The sequence below is a fragment of the Danio rerio genome, chromosome 15, assembly GCF_052040795.2.
Source record: "Danio rerio strain M-AB ecotype USA chromosome 15, GRCz13ab, whole genome shotgun sequence".
In the NCBI taxonomy this organism is placed as follows: Eukaryota; Metazoa; Chordata; class Actinopteri; order Cypriniformes; family Danionidae; genus Danio; species Danio rerio.
In genome coordinates, this window is record NC_141035.1 from 40,617,754 (window position 1) to 40,634,723 (window position 16,970).

Sequence of the window (16,970 nt, forward strand, 5' to 3'; positions counted from 1 at the left end):
GAGATGAAATTGCGTTAAGAAATGTTGTTGGAGCAAAGCAAGATACAACTAAAACATTTTGCATCACATTTGAGAATATGATGTTTTTTTTTCTATCCTTTTCTTGTTTGTCCACATAAATTAGCTTTAACAACCAATATTGCATACATTCTACAAGCACAACAGTATATAGACCAGGGGTGCTCACACTTTTTCTTATGAACAGCCAAACACCAAGCTTGATTGAGAGCTGTGGGCCAAATGTAAATATAGCAAACTATATAACATTAAAGTTGTCATAGGTTATTCCCTAATTCATTATAATCAAAAATTAAAATAATAAATTAATTCAGCCATATTTACTAAAGCATTTAAATTTTTTGAAAATATATATCATTTTAATGAACTTTGTGAAACCTCCTGGTGCCGATCTATCTTGCAGTGTAAACAAAACAGCGACAGAACATTAGCCCAGATAGTCAAGCAGTGTGAAAACACCTGTGACACGAATACTTTCAAAATCATGCAGTCTGACCTCGGCATAAGCTTTGCAGTGTGAACGTAATGTGCATTTTTAAAAAATCTGTTTTATTTACAACATTTAATTGAAACATTTAATTTTATTTTTGTTTGTTTTTATAGCTTAACAATAAATCAAACAGACCAAAGGTAACATTCAAATTTCCTTAACCTTCCCAATCAGTTTCAATATGGAGGGCCAAATCAAAGGATACAAATAGCCAACTTTGGCCTGTGGGCCCTAGTTTGGGCATCTCTGATATACAGTACAGTAGACGTTAATGTGACTTGACACATTTTCTTTGTTTAAAATACCATCTTAGGTAAATGTAAGAGAAAATCTATTTTTTTAAAAACATTAAAACTGTTTTTTTATCTTGTATGTGACCCCAGAACACAAAACCTGGTCTTGTTGACCAGGCATATTTCAAAACTCATTGAGATTGCTACATAGGAATGATTATATTAAAAAAAGACATTTTGTAAACTTTCTTCCATAAATCGATCAAAGCATATTTTTTCACTAAGCATAGAATTTGGACTATTTTTAAGCTGATTGTTACAATATTTGGATTTTCTGAACCTTCAGATTTCATGTTTTCAAATTTCAGTCAAGTATTATCCTATTCTAATAAACCATACATCACTGGGAAGCTTATTCTGCTCGTCCCATTGAATTATTTATTCATCCCATTTATGACCGCTTATGACTGGTTTTGTGGTCATATGTTAACTTATTTTAGCATATACTGAGTTTCACTGACTTTTCCAAATTTTTCCGTCTAAATTTACAACTAATTGTCTTAAAGACAATATAAAGATAAATTATTTCATAAACAAAAAAAAATATTTACAAAATAGAACTATTTGGTGTGCAAATATTAAGAGAGTAGCTTCATTAAACTGTAAAAAAGTCATAAAAGTGCTTTAAAAACTGACAATCTGGTGCCATGAGGTTTTCTTCTTACAATTTACCCATTAAATATTAAAACATACAAACAACAAAATACATTTAAAGCAACAAAGTACATGGAATAATCTTGCATCATTTTCCTCGAAAGTAAAGTCTGCTTCCATACGGCCAGTTCTTGCCCAAGATTCTTTAGAAAATACTTAGTACAACATTACTCTCTGGTTTCTCAATCAGTGGATTGGTTGCATAATTCACAGAACTTTCGAGTTGTTTGAATTCGTCTTCATCCTAACTCTCACAAACGATATTCTCAGTTTAAGGAAACATTATATGGCTAAACTCTCCTACACATCTGTATCTTACACTGAAGCATCAGTTTCCCCAAGTTATTTAAGTACATCATTTAGCAATTGAGGTTAATCTTTATTTACAAGATTTTATACATTGAAATCATTTTCATAAACGTAAATACACATATTAAAAATTATATATATATATATATATATATATATATATATACTTTATATGTTTATATGACTGAATGTTCAATCAAGGACCTCTAGGAATGCTGTAAAAATTATTCATTCATATATATATATATATATGTATATATATATATATATATATATATGTATATATATATATATATATATATATATATATATATATATATATATATATATATATATATATATATATATATATGAATGAATATTTTTTTTTACATTGCCCATGCCTACAGATGTTCATGAATTGTCATCAATTGGCCGTCATCAATTTTTAAATTTTTTTTTTGCGTGGTCATACTTGGCCTGAATGCTATAAAGAGGTTTGTTCCTCATTTCAGTGTGACATCCGTTTTCCACACAATCTTGTGATCTCAGTTTGCTATTAGTGCAACCACAGCATTCATTGGCTAACAGAATATAATCAGCTTTGATGCACATAAGAGATTTCAAAATATGAAATAATCTTACTGACCCTCAAATTTTTTAATGGAAATGCACAGTTGAAGTCAGAATTATTAGCCCTCTTCACCTGGATTATTAGCCCTCCTTGTTTATCCCCCCCCCCCCCCCCTGTTTATTTCCCCTGTACAGTGTTTAAAACGGTTGATTCATCTATAAAAGAGTCGACTCATAGTGCTTCAAACGAGTCGCCTTTACACCGAGTCATTAGGTGTTTCGCCATGACGTACGAATGAAACCAAGTTATTCACGAGCACGCGCAAACCCGGGAGATTTCAAACCTGCGGCCCCGCCCTCTGACGCAGAAACCCAGACACACACACACACACACACACACACACACACACACAAACATGCCGGTCGATTGAAGTCACACTGCAGATGGATATATTGAGTCTCTACCCAAAGATGAAACCTCAGCATTATAGCCAAGCAGTTGGAAACTTCTGGAAACTTCTGAAAACTACATGCTACAAAGAATACTTCATAGGCGTTTGTTAAAGGAAGGATCAGTAAAGAGTAACTTACTGATGGACGTCAGGATGGGTTTCTTCTTCCATTTCTCTAGTGTAAGTACGTGCGATTAAAGTTGTTGCCTAGTTGACTCTAGCTTGCAAATGTATTTAGTTGTGATTTGTTACTTGTAACCGCGTGTACTGTATCAGGTTAAATGGCTATATTCTCATATCGGGTGCAAAGTCACGTTAAAAACGCGACGCGTGCTGCTTTGTTTACGGAGCTCCGTGGAGGAGTAGTCTGTGTGTCTGTGTGTGTGTGCGCGCGCGTGTGTGCGCGCTGTCGTCTGGAGGTGTGTGTGTTTGTTTCATGTGTGTGTGTGTGTGTGTGTGTGTGTGCGCGCGTTGTCGTCCGGAGCAGGGTTAAGTGTGTGTGTGTGTGTGTGTGCGCGTGCATGCGTGTGTGTGTGTGTGTGTGTGTGCAATATGTGTGTGTGTGTCTGTGAAAAGAGCAGAGTGAGAAGCTAGGAGATCTCCTAAACTGTTTTTGGAGTTTTTGCTCAATAAAATAGTTAGTCGTCTGTATTTTCAAGTCCATAGTCTGTATTTACATTGACCCACTGGCAGCTAAAATCCACGCCTTACACTATCGAGCGTGTATGAACCAATGATTGTAAAAAATATGGACGACGCGACAGCCTCTTTTCCCATTGAACGCCTTGAGAGCAAAACGCCTGCTTGACGGGCACAAACTGTCACAAAAGACTGCTGAAATTGGAACCTTGACATGCGCAGAAGGACTGTCTGATGGAGTCAGAGGAGAAGCCGCGAAAATGAGCGGAGTCGAGCTTCCAACCAAACGCTTTATGTAAAATCAACCACACCCCCCGAACTTCTCAGCATGCGCTTGCTGTCATATCAACACAAATGGATGTAATAACGTTAACAAATATGAGGGTTTTATATATTCAATCGCGCCAGCTCCAGGCCGCAGCGCATAACCTACTCGCGGCGTCGCGGGCTGATTCCGGCTCGCATGCGGCAGCGCCGGCTCGCTCGGCCGCCGCATCTGGCTCGATTGACTCGGGCTGGAATCGGGCAGTGAGTCTAGGCATCCGGAGTAGGTCCAGCAGAGGTAGTCAGTCTGAGCTCTGAGGGGTAAATCTCCGGCAGGCGAGAATCTAGCCGGAACTAGTCCGAGTGTATTTTGCTATCTGGGTGGTTAGGCGTGTATCAGCAAATTAATAAAGCCCGAAAAAAGCCCTGAACTTAGCGAATAAACAGTGTTCCACCAGATCATGTAGGTCAGAAACTGTAGTTTACTGCTGAACTCATTTTGTCATGGTAAAATAACACAGAAATCGAATAATAACACTTCAGTCACCTGCCGAAGCTCAGACGCGCTGCTTTGAGAAACTGTCAATCACAGCTGTCAATCACGATGACACGCCCAGCATTAAATTACTGCTAAAAACAAACTGTTTACAAAAATGAAGATCTGCACCTATTTCAGCACAATAACCAGTGCCTTAATCGACCAGAACCATCTTTCGGGACATTTTATTGCAAGTGTAATTAATTTTTTTACTTGGGCTCAAGTCTCCTTCATTAACATGGAGGATGCGAGCTTTATGACTTGTACTGCAGCCAGCCCCCAGGGGGCGATCTAACGGCCGAGACCTTCACCCAAACGCAGGCTTGCGGCACACTTGGTATGAACTGTGATTACTTTTATATTGCTGATTAGCTTTTGGACATTTCACTCTCTCACTGAAGGCAGTCGACCAATCGCAACAGACTGTCATTGGTCCAATCAGCGCAGATTAGCGTCGCGCTAAGGAGGGGTTTGGGAACAAATGAATCACTGGACGATTCATACGGGAGTCGCTGGGATAATTAGGTAAAAATAAATGCAGATTATAAGACCACGAAAGTGTTTTTTGACCTTGCATGCATATTAAACTGTTTTTGGAGACCCTTACAACCAAGATATGACCCTATTTCATGTATAATTTGGGCTCTTTAATGGAGAGATTTTTTTCAACTAATTTCTGAACACAATAGTTTTAATAATTAATTTCTATTTACTGATTTATTTAATCTTTGGCGTAATGACAGTACATAATATTTTACGATATTTTTTTAGACACTTATATATACATTAAAGTGACATTTAAACTAGGTCAAAAGGGTAACTAGGCAGGTTAGCGTAATTAGCAAGTTGTTGTATAACGATGGTTCTGTAAACAAAGGTTAAAAATTCTGACTTCAACTGTATATTGTTATCCGTACTGTATGCATGTTTTTTTTTTTTTTTGTGTGTGATATAATGTTCATTTTGGTTGTTTAGTACAGTTGTGATGTGTATTTATTTTGGTAATGATTTCTGGAAACAGAACTGATGATAAAGCAGATCAGGGCTATTCCAGTGGCGGTCCGCAATGCACTGATATTGTTAATAGGGATGCAATGATTAGCCGATTTCACTATTATCCGCGATTAAATTCATTATGGTTAATTAAACCTAAAGGCTTCTCAACGCCACGTTTCTGTTGCATGGAACAAAACTGCTACCACTTAACAAAGTTTTGCCACCTGTGTGCTAGTTTAAAGTTTCAAGCTTATACCGAGGCTTAATATGCACGCACACTGGATTAACTATAGCAGCAGGTTGTTCACATATTGCGTCTTTTCCGTACGCAAGTTTATTATTTCCAATGAAAACGTGCACATATAGGGAGTAGTGCGCGCAAGCAGGCTTGCAAGCAGACCTCCTGGTACACCGAGTAGGAATGAGCTTACGCTGTAATGGGAAGAGTTGTGCGTGGCTTTTAGTGCAATGTAAACAAAAGATTTGTGAGACAAATTATTACAAACTATTAAAATTAATATGCATGTATGAACGCAGATAATAAAAACAATTCTTTTAAATTCTTAGTTATTATATAGCTTAAATTAACATTAGACAAATACTATTTTTTATTCTTATTTGTATTTATTTATTTATTGCTTTGTCATTTATTTTTATTGAATTTATTTAAGTCCAAAGAGAGAAATAGACTATTGTTTGTTTTTTATTAATATTTTGTGCTGTATTTGGTTACTGAGCAGCAATAAACAACACTTTAAAATATAAGCAGATTTCTGGTGTTTTTTCTAAACTAGTGGTGTTTTGAATTTAATAAATGCGTAAAAATCGTGATAACTGTGAAACCATCATTATTCTTCAGACTATAATCACACAAGCAAAATCTATAAACGTCGCTTCCCTAATTGTTGCGCAGTTCAAAACAACATATGAATGTGTCTGAATGTAGAAGAAGCCTACTTAAGCAATGCACTGCTTTTGTTGTGCTTCAAAATATTTTTGTTTGTAATATGTTTGTAAAAAAGCCACATTGTACAGATGTTGTGTAGTTTCAAAATATAACATATTAACATTTTAATGTAGAAAAAGCCAAGGTGGGTGTCTTAAGGAGCAAAAACACAGCATATGGACTCTTATATTGCTGTCATCACTTAAATTGCAGGTCAAATCTCTCCGGCCCCTTATTTGGGATGCTTTTCATGAACTAGCCTCCATGACAAACTAATTGAATAGTCCTGATCTAGATCATGAAACCAATACTCATGTTAATATATATTTATTTTTTTTTACTTTAACTCAGGGGTGTCAATCCCTGCACAGTTTAGTACCAACAATAATGCAACACACTTACCTGTAGGTTTTAAACAAGTCTAAAGCACCCAATTAGTTTGATCAGGGGCCTGTTTCAGTAAGGAGGTTCAAACAACTCAGAGTTTAAACTTGAACTCTGAGTTGATTTACCGAGAGATTAAAAACTCTGAGTTTTCGGTTTCAGAACAGCTGATCTGAGTTGGGTCAATCAACTTTGAGTAGACCAACTCAGAGTTAAGCGCGCGCACAGTGACTATAAAAAGGCATTATCAATGGAGCGCAGATATTACGAGTGACTATGGCAACATCTTAAAAAAAGAGATCAGCATTTCTTTCTCCAGCTAAACTTGATGTGCTCATGGAAAGTTATAGCAAATATGAGTGTATATATTTAAAATGAAGCAACCATCAGTGAAACAGAGACAGCGTGGGAAAACAGCTGCCCAAGTTAAGGCGTAATTTTTAATTTTAACTATTTAAACATTTTAACTATAATAAAATAAGTAATGTAATGTGTGACGTTTATACTTTTTTTCTAAACGTTTATACACTTTTATCAGTTTTAATAGATTTAACAGTGCACTTGTTATGTGTCTGCCTTTTTATTGATCAAGTGATAGAGGTTGATATAACATTAAGAAGGTAAGCAGTAATAAAATAATTTAGACAGAATAATAATCCCATTAATCTAGTAACAGTGCATGTCGAAGGTTAATTATTTATGAAAAAAAGGACAAGCCTCGTACGTGACTTTGTTCTGTGTGTGACAAAAATGTAGGCAATAGCTGTGTTTCCATCTAAATATAGGCTATTACATAAATTTGTGCAAAACTGGAATAACGCCTAAAAATAAAGCAGCGTTTTTATCCAAAGAGTCGAAGAGAACACAATCGTCACTTCCTGATTAACTTGCGCCAAATATCAACAGTAAAAACAGAATTACTGCGGTAGAAGAAGCTGCATCAATGATTTTTTATTTAATTAATGTACCTGAGCCTCAGAAGACAATTGACACAGAATGAACACGTGGGGGCGTTTGAAGCCAGACGCGGAGATCGTGACACGCTCCAGACGCTCGGAGGTAATTAATAATATACACTAATACTGAAACAGTTAAGGCATTTTAGAATGACTAAAACAACATTTAAGATGTTCTGCAGTGTGCTCAGTCTGCTGGTTTGTCCTTTCACACACATTTCCATCATCATCTCTAACAAACCATTTTTTAATGTACATAGCCTACTGTAATTTGTTAAGTGCACTTCGTAGTTTATGTGCATCTTATCAAATAAAAGTTTAACCTACTCAGTTATGCACATGTTTTATTATGCGTATTTTCAAAAGTTATGTGAATCATGACGTTTCCATCAATCTTTTTTATGCACATCTCCAAAATGAGCTCTAAAATAGGTGTGTGGAAATGTAAGACTAATGCGAGAAATACCGCTTCATCTTTAAAAAAGGGGAGGAGACCGACAGAAACTTTTAGAGAATAAAACCTGCTCTGGACCAGGTTAGATTCACAGAGTAAGTTACCACGGTAACTGACTCTGAGTTAAAGTTAACTCTCTTTTAGAAACAGGCTTGACTTACCCTGCTTTCTCGAGTTTAACAAACCTGCCATTTTGAAACGGAAAACCCAGAGTTTCTCTCATTTCAAGGTTAAACTACTCTGAGTTTTAACTTAACCTGCTTTCTGAAACAGGCCCCAGGTGTGTTTGATTAGGGTTGGAACTAAACTGCTCAGAGCTGCGGCCAGGGCTTAATTTGTGCCAGAACACACCGGATCTGGCACCTGATTTTACCAATCCCCTCCTCAACTGCCCTCCTCATGCCGGATCCGTTACTCCGATCTGTTCCGGGACCTCACAATTCACAAATTAATTTGTGTTTTAACTACAGTTTAAATTGACTGAGTCATTAAGCATAGTTTTTTAGATTTTATTGGCATTTTCTTCAGAGAGTAAGAGCTCTAGTTGGAGGCAACGATCTGGTCAATCCATTGGCGAAGGTAAGAGACGCGAGCATAGACGGCAGGGGTACGAACATTGCAGTCACTGGTGCCCCAGGACACGATGCCAACCTGATACCAAGCACCTGAGCTCTCACACACCAGAGGACCACCAGAATCACCCTGTAGTTGACACACAGACACATATACGATCATTTAAGGATTAATTAATGTATGTACACTGTAAATTAAATAAAACAAAATTAAGAAAATTGTCCCACAAATTCAGGATAAGGTGGCAAAAACGTTTCCTCACAATTAAACTGAAGATATTCCAGGTGTTATATTAAAATGAAAAATGTAATTTAATTAAATCTGTAAAAAAAGATTGAAACCAAACCATTTTTTGGGAAGAAAATGCTATATATTAGAGGTGTGAACCTACAATTGTTTCACGGTTCGGTTACGATTATCATGCCATCAATTCGGTTCATTTGACATCATGGTGCATTGACGTTGCTTTCCATACACAATTAGATTTTTTATTTACAATACAAGATTTTTTTTATTCAAATCTACCAATATATTTACATATTATTTGTAATACAGATTTGTTCTTTAATACACGCCTTAAGATATATGAACTGTACCTTTAATTTTACTTGCTCAAAGAAAACATGGGTTTTGAATGTTTTAGAAAAAACGCCAATACATGCACAGAAGACAGCATGAGCATTTATAGCAAATAAACTAATGTAAATATTATCCCGCTTGCTTTTTAAGCACTGTCAAGCGAGGTCTTACACCACTGTGATATCGGTCATTGTCTTCACCCGCTCAATAGAAAGGGCTGCGATTGACTTCAGAAATGAAAGCGATGTTCACCGATGAGTGACCCAGCACGAACAGCTGCAGTTACACTCTATATGCACAAAATAGGCGGTTATGACAAATAATTCATAATAGACACAGTGGAGAAAACTTGTACCTCAGGCACACTCATGTCTGGATCCACAAATATCGCTTTAACAGGCAAGAGGAGAGAAAAAGTTACGTCAGGAACACGCCAGCGGGTCAAATGTCTAAAGTGAGATGTATTTTTACAGCATTTGTCCCTAGTAGTGAATTAGCAGCTCATGTGCTGTGCCCAGTGGCGGATTTAGGCATGGGCAATTAGGCGATCGCCCAGGGTGGCATCTTGCTGGGGGACGACATGGGGAGACAGTGCAAAAAAAAAAAAAACGAGCCTCAGTAAAAGCTTTGAGATTTATTTAGTTTAATTTATTTGACGTTAGAGGCCATTCACATTTGCTGTATTTTGTATGTGCAAGATTGTTTTTCTCTATGTGCAACTAAAACAGCACTGGTGAAAGCAAACTGATGCACACAGAAAACCATTCCCGTGCGCCTCATCCGCTGTTCTGCTCCCGATGTGAATACCGGTTGTTTACATGCACTCCGATAAAATACACGCCGCCTATATGCTGTGAAACCAGAGCAACTTTTATGCAGAGGTGTCGGCACACAGCGAGCTTTGCAAGTCGACAATAAGTTGACTAAAGTTATAATATGATGATGATCTTATTTTGACTAAGCATGGCTATGAAGCAGAATGGAGAGATGAGTCAGAGAGGTAAGACTTAATAATTAATTAATAAATAATTACTTAATAATTCATTCTCAGCCATCAGTCGGGTCTAAGACAACAGATAATAATTACCTAATTTTTTTTTTTGTATTCTATATAATTGTCTTTTAAATTCATGCAAAAGATTTGTTAATAGATCTTAACATTTCACTCCAGTTGTGTTTTTACATTGTTTTCCAGTAACATTTAGGATTGATTTCTGTTATTTATTAAGAAAAATTCTATAACAATAATATTAATTTTATTTATATGTAATAAAGTAATAAATATAGTAACTGGGGTTGAATGTAAATGAAAATGGGGTTGATGTAGTTGATATGGGGTGATTTGTAGGGTGCCATTTAATCTAGAACCGCCACTGGCTGTGCCTTTTTCACTGTCAATGAAAGACTTTCCAGCAAACTCACAAGCAGTTGAACTGTGCATAATAATCAACCTTTTAAGTTTAACTCCTATGTTTTATTTACTCGCCCTCGCCTCCTTCGCCATAGTATTCGACTGCAACATCACGCATAGCAGATAAATGACGTCAGAACAAAACAACTGGTTATGATCTATGACTGAATCGATATTGAATTGTCCCCATCTGCATCGGGGTGCACTGATGAAACTATTAATTTTGACACATTTATTTTTATTATTATTGATATTTTAATTTTGTAAAACTTTTATTAAACTTTCTAAAGATTAAGAGATTTTAAGATTTAAGATTTTAGCTATCGAATGTAAATGCAAAGTTATTTTCAAACAGTCTATATTTTCATATCTAATAGGGCAGACTGTGTACATGTTAGAAATGTATGCTACTTTTAAACAGTATTAAACAGGGGGCAAATACTTTCACTCAGTAGAAAAGTACATTTCCAATGTAAATCTAGCATGACATACCTGGCAAGAGGAGACACCGGAGGCTCCAGCACAGATCATGGCGTCTGTGATTCTGTTCTGGCCCCAGTATTGCTTACACTGAGCTGGACTCAGAAGAGGCAATGCGGTCTGCTGCAGGATACGAGGGCTTGCTGTGAAAACAAAAGAAGAAAATCTAAGGCATAGTCATTGTGTGACAGGTATTGAATTGGCATTAATTGAGCTATATTTACAGGTGCTTCCAGTTTTGCCCCATCCAGTGGTGACGCAGCGAGTTCCAGATGGGATGCTGGTGGAGGAGGCCGCCAGACACACAGGAGAGATGCGAGACGTCAGCTGGGCTGGAGAGGACAGTTTCAGCAGGGTAATGTCATTGTTGAAGTTCTGACTATTGTAGTAAGGATGAGTGATGGCCTAGAGTGGGAGAAAACATATTGTCTGTTTAATTTAAATGTTAACACTTTACAATAAGCTTTCATTGCTTAATGTATTTGCTAACTTGAACAAGTAATGAACAATACTAGTACAGCATTTATTATAGTTCAAACATTTACTAATGAATTATTAAAATCCAAAGTCAAAACTTGTTAAAATTAATGCACTGTGAGTTACCAAAGAATGACCTACAGACAGCTGAAGTGAATTATTAAAATTATAAATTTAATTTAATTAAAAAAAAAAATCTTAAATGATGTTCAACAAAGCAAGGGATTTTTCACAGAATTCCCTATAATATTATTTATTGTGGGGAAAGTCTTATTTGTTTTATTTCAGCTAAAATGAAAGCAGTTTTTATTTTATTTTTTTAAAATAATTTTGTGGTCAATATTATTAGCCCCCTTAAACATTTTTTTTTTCGATTGTCTACAGAACAAATCACTGATATAAAATGACTTGCCTATATAAAAAGGAGACAGTTTGACTCAAACAATTTGAAATGAAGCAAGCGATACTTGCAGATAGTGACTCAAAGTACAGAAATTATTTATTCCTATAATTGCAAAGCTTACATTTCTGCAGAACTTTACATTTAAATGTATTCCTTTAGCAGATGCTTTTATCCAAAGAGACTTGATGTGGACTTAAATGATAAATGAGGATACAAGAAGCACTTCAAATCATTAGAGAGTAGCAGAATATAAAGGCTATCACAAGTCAAAGTTATTAAGTCTACAATTCCAAGTTATATTTATTTCATTTTATTTTTTGGAGGTTGCCACAGCCGAATGGACTGGAATGAACAACTATTCCAGCATATGTTTTATACAGCGGATGCCCTTCCAGTAGCAACTCAGTAACAGGAAATCTATACACTCACATACACACACTACTTCTAATTTAGTTCATCCAATTCAGCTATAGTCCATGTCTTTGGACTGTGGGGGAACCCGGAGCAACCGGAGGAAACCCATACAAACACAAGGAGAACATGCAAACTCCACAAAGAAATGCGCAACTGACCCAGTTAGGACTCTAACTTGCGACTTTCATGTTGTGAGGTAACAGTGTTAACCACTGAGCCACTATCCTGCCCCTATTTGATTTGATTTTATTTGAAAAGAGTGTGTCCAATTTCTCCAGTCTTCAGAGTGACACTGTTTTTCAGAAATCATATGCTGATGAATATGCTGATTTAATGCCATAAAGAAACATTTCTTATGAACTTATTAGACTGAAAACAGTTTTGCTGATTAGTATTTTTGTAGAAACAAAATTCTGTAGAAAAAACAGGATACTTCCATGAACTGAAAGTTCAAAGTTCAGAATAACAGAATTCATTGGAAACAGAAATCGTGTATAACATTGAAATGCATTTACTGGCACTTATAATAAATTTATTGCATCCTAGCTGAATTAGAGTAAGGAATAATACAGTAAGCCCAGTAAGCCATACAGTAAGCCCATTATTTCTTAAAAATCTTAATGACCTCGTACTTTTGAATGGTTACAAGTAATTCTTGTAGAATGCAATTGAATGACCTTTAAATCTACTGAGAACTTTGGTTTTTACAGAGACTTCACTGATATCCATCACGTTTAATGCAAATTTAAAAAATGCAAATCTTGTGGCTTTACAAAGAAAAAAAAAAGAGTAAATTGTGGCACAAACACAAAGGTGTCTGTTTCTAAGAAACTGTTGTTTATAAGGAAGCAAGCAATACTTTTACGTTCTGTAAATCATAATGACAAATCTCTGTGGTTTCAGATGCTCACAATATAATGTGTTGAGCAGACAGTGAGTCAAATGAAAGGTATTCTGGGCCAATAACATTTTAATGGGATGAAAAAAAGTAGATGTAAATGTAAAATAAGTCTCTGATGTTCCTAGAGTGTGTATGTGAAATTTCAGCTCAAAGTACCTGACAGATATATTTTTATAGCTTTTTAAAACGGCCCCTTTTAGGCTTTAATTCAAATTGTGCCATTCTGATTACTGTCACTTTAAATGCATCTGATATTGTGCTCCAGACAACTTTTCAAAAGAGGCTGGAGCTATAAATGCCTATGTGCCAGATGGTGACAGATTCACAATAGGACTAACGCTATCTGTGTTCATTTGTGAAACTTCACATTTATTAGTCACTGACATTAAAATGGCAGACGGCTGCTTCTCATTTAGGATTGTTTATGCAATGAGGAAGAGATCATCACTAGTGGGCGGAGCTTTCCCCCTTTGATGACACGTACAGGAGAATGTCAATCAAAGTGTTTCTGCACACTGCTTTTATCAAGTGTGATAATAAATATAGAATTAATACATTTTATTATGAGTAAGCTGCTTAAATTCGAACAATGTTGTCACACAGCGGTGTTTAAAAGCCTTATAAAAGTGATTTTTGCATAATAGGTCCTCTTAAAGATGTTACTGTACCTTAGCGATGCTTTTAACCTGAACAGACTCAGCGCTGGAGCCGCGGTCATGCTCTCCAAGAATCACATAGTGATATCCAGCCCTAGCAGAAAAACAAGGTTTAAATTGGAAGCATGGAATATAGATCTCAGTAAAGATATGCATTCAGTTATTGCTTTCACTACTCTACTAGCAAGACGTTTAATATTATTCAAGTGGAAAAGAGTAGACCCTCCTGCACACGCTGGCTGGATAAATAAAGTTATGTATTACATTCAATTGGAAAAGATTAAATACATGATTCGAGGCTCGAAACGCAAGACAAATGATCTCCCTTTATTAAATACTTTGAAGAACTCCCTGGCCTTTAGAATAAATTTATTTCTTTATTTTAATTTTATTTCATTAAATGTTTTCTTCTAAGTTATTTCTATTTTGTACTCTTTGGGTGTTATCAAACTCTTCATGTCAAATGATAATGTATTTATTTAAAATATGACAATGTTTTGCCTCACTGTTAACTTTGATATAGCTGGCTATTCTTTTAGATGTTGCCAAGCATCTCATGTTAAATGATAACATATGGACTGAACAAATATGATCGACTCTGTTTTATCACTTTCAAATCAGAAACTCTGGAATGACATATAACTTTAATTTTGTTTAGGCTAGATTATTATTTTGTTTAACAAACCAACACAATCTCACGACAGCTTGTTTTGGTGCTAAAGCATATAGCAGACTTGTTTTGAAGCACTTCACCCCTAAGGTTTTTTTGTTATTCTTTTTTATCTAGCAGTTAACTGACCAACGAAAAATACATTACAATTAAAATACAAATTATAGCAAACGATATTCGTTTCAAAAATATTTTTTTTTTCAAGAAAAATATATGAATGATATTTTTATTTTGTGCCCGTCCAACTGTGCGATGATTTGTTCTGCTCCTTCGAAAATAAGGATTTTATAAATGCTTCACTGCTTTACAGCTGCTGGCAGCATGTTCATGCAAAGTGTTTAATAGCAAGATTGGCAGGAAAATATACATTTAAATTTCAAAGTAAATATCCTAATATTAAAAAGGAATCATACGTTTGATCCAGTCAATGTCATCTTAAATATTGTAGCTTAGTTGTCTTTTTAATGATTATTGAAGGAATTATAATGCTTTGTTTCATTGCTTATTTTTATTTACAAGTAGCAGAGTATTTACAGCTAATGTATAGGCTATTTCTGTCCATTCGCATCTCGTTCCTTTGTGCCACCAGGCAGCATAGTCCCAAACTGTGATCATACCTAAAAAACACATTTTTCTCCTTTAGAACGGCGGCGGTACATAGAGCTTCGGTAATGGCCATATTAAAGTATCACCTACTGTATTTTATTTGTAAGTTTCCTTTTCTTTTTCTTTTCTTTCAATGTCATGGTTGTGATATAAATAAAAAAATATAAAAAAATTGAAGCATAAAACCAATATTTAGACTCAGTTTATGAAAATATAAAGGTTTTTACTGAACACGGCAGTGGGCAGCGGTGACAACCCAATACTGGTTGATCAGGGATCCACCGCAGAAATGGAAGCCATTGGATTGCTGTGTAAAAACATTGTTGGTTTTAATGCCCTTATCATGCAGTTTTGTTTATAACAACAACAACAACAACACAAAAACTCTAGTTGATTAATAAAAGTTTTGCATAATTAAGACGAGTTACCTGGAGAGAGACCTGCCAGGGCCAGGAGCCAGACACTGCATTCTCTCCATTCACAATTCTGTTGTAGCCACTAATAACGGGCTTAATGGCTGGCACTCCACAGCCTGTGAGAAGGAAATTATCGGAATTATAGACAAACAAGTTTTTTTTTTTTTTACTTAAAACTGAACTTCTGATACTCTTTACGTTGAAGTCAGAGTTATTAGCCCTGCTGAATTAAAAGAAAACAAACCACTGTTGTCCAATGACTTGCCTAATTACCTTAACTTGATTAGTTAACCTATTTAACCCAGTTAAGTCTTTAAATTACACTTTAAGCAGTGTAATATAATTACATTGCACAAGTAATAACTAGTAAAATTTGATGTACTGTACTGTCTTCTTGGCAAAGACTAAAGAATTTAGGGTAACACTATATTTTGTTGGTCCATTTGAGTATTAGTAGACTGTCTGCTTATTATCTGCTGATACTGCTCCTTCAACAGACATTTAACTGACTATAAGAAACTTAGCAAGTATATGTCAACTCATACTAACCCTTACCCAACCAACAGTCTACTTAAAATCTATTGAGAATTGGTTGACATGTAGATGCAATGTAGTAAACAGACCATCAAAATAAAGTGTGACCAAATTATTTACATATAAATATTTTTCTAAGTTTAGCCTTTAGCTGCAAATACATTTTTAAATAAATTTCAATTATCTGGTTCTAAATATATCTTATTCTGTAAAATGTTGTCATATTAGATATTTTTGTCTTGTTTATGTATATATATATATATGTATATATATATATATATATATATATATATATATATATATATATATATATATATATATATATATATATATATATATATATAAATCCTAAATCAAGAAGCATTTTCTAGACAAGCAAAACATACTGTCTTGTTTTAAGAAATAATATGTCAAGATTAGGTTTTTTTTTCTTTAAAACAAGCAAAATAACCATGTCAAAAGAAAAAACAAGATTATTTTTTCCATGTTTTAAGGAAAAACTCACTTAATTTTAGCATATTATTTCCTAAAACAAGTCAATGTTTTTTGCTTGTCTAAAAAATGCTTCGAATTAAGAATGTTTAGACATTTGGACTAGAAACAAGACAAAAAATAAATAAAAAACAAAAAAAAGCATTACCTGAAGTATACCCATCTCATTGAAAGCTGAAAAAAAACTCACCCAGAGTGGAGGCCACCAAAGCAAAACAGCTAATGATCCAGAGCATTATAGAGACTTATAATTTCCTGCTGTTTTTTTTCCACCGATTCTCACCTCCGCTTTATATTCTCCCAGAATCTGATAAAACTGGGAATTCATCAAGGTGGTTCCATGCAGCTGGCAGGATCTCAGAGCTCAGGAACGTTCATATCTTGTTCAGTACAGTAGTGACAAAAAGTATGTT

General features: G+C 35.2%; 1 protein-coding gene across 1 annotated transcript; it reads right to left on the minus strand.

The window, feature by feature from the left end:
- Positions 1-8,440: 8,440 nt before the first annotated feature.
- ctrl (chymotrypsin-like) lies at positions 8,441-16,813 on the minus strand. Its single transcript, NM_001004582.1, is given in 7 exon segments — positions 8,441-8,647; positions 11,001-11,131; positions 11,213-11,393; positions 13,852-13,933; positions 15,343-15,422; positions 15,544-15,647; positions 16,748-16,813. Coding segments are annotated over 7 exon segments (786 nt in total). The 5' UTR covers positions 16,794-16,813; the 3' UTR covers positions 8,441-8,485.
- Positions 16,814-16,970: the final 157 nt, after the last annotated feature.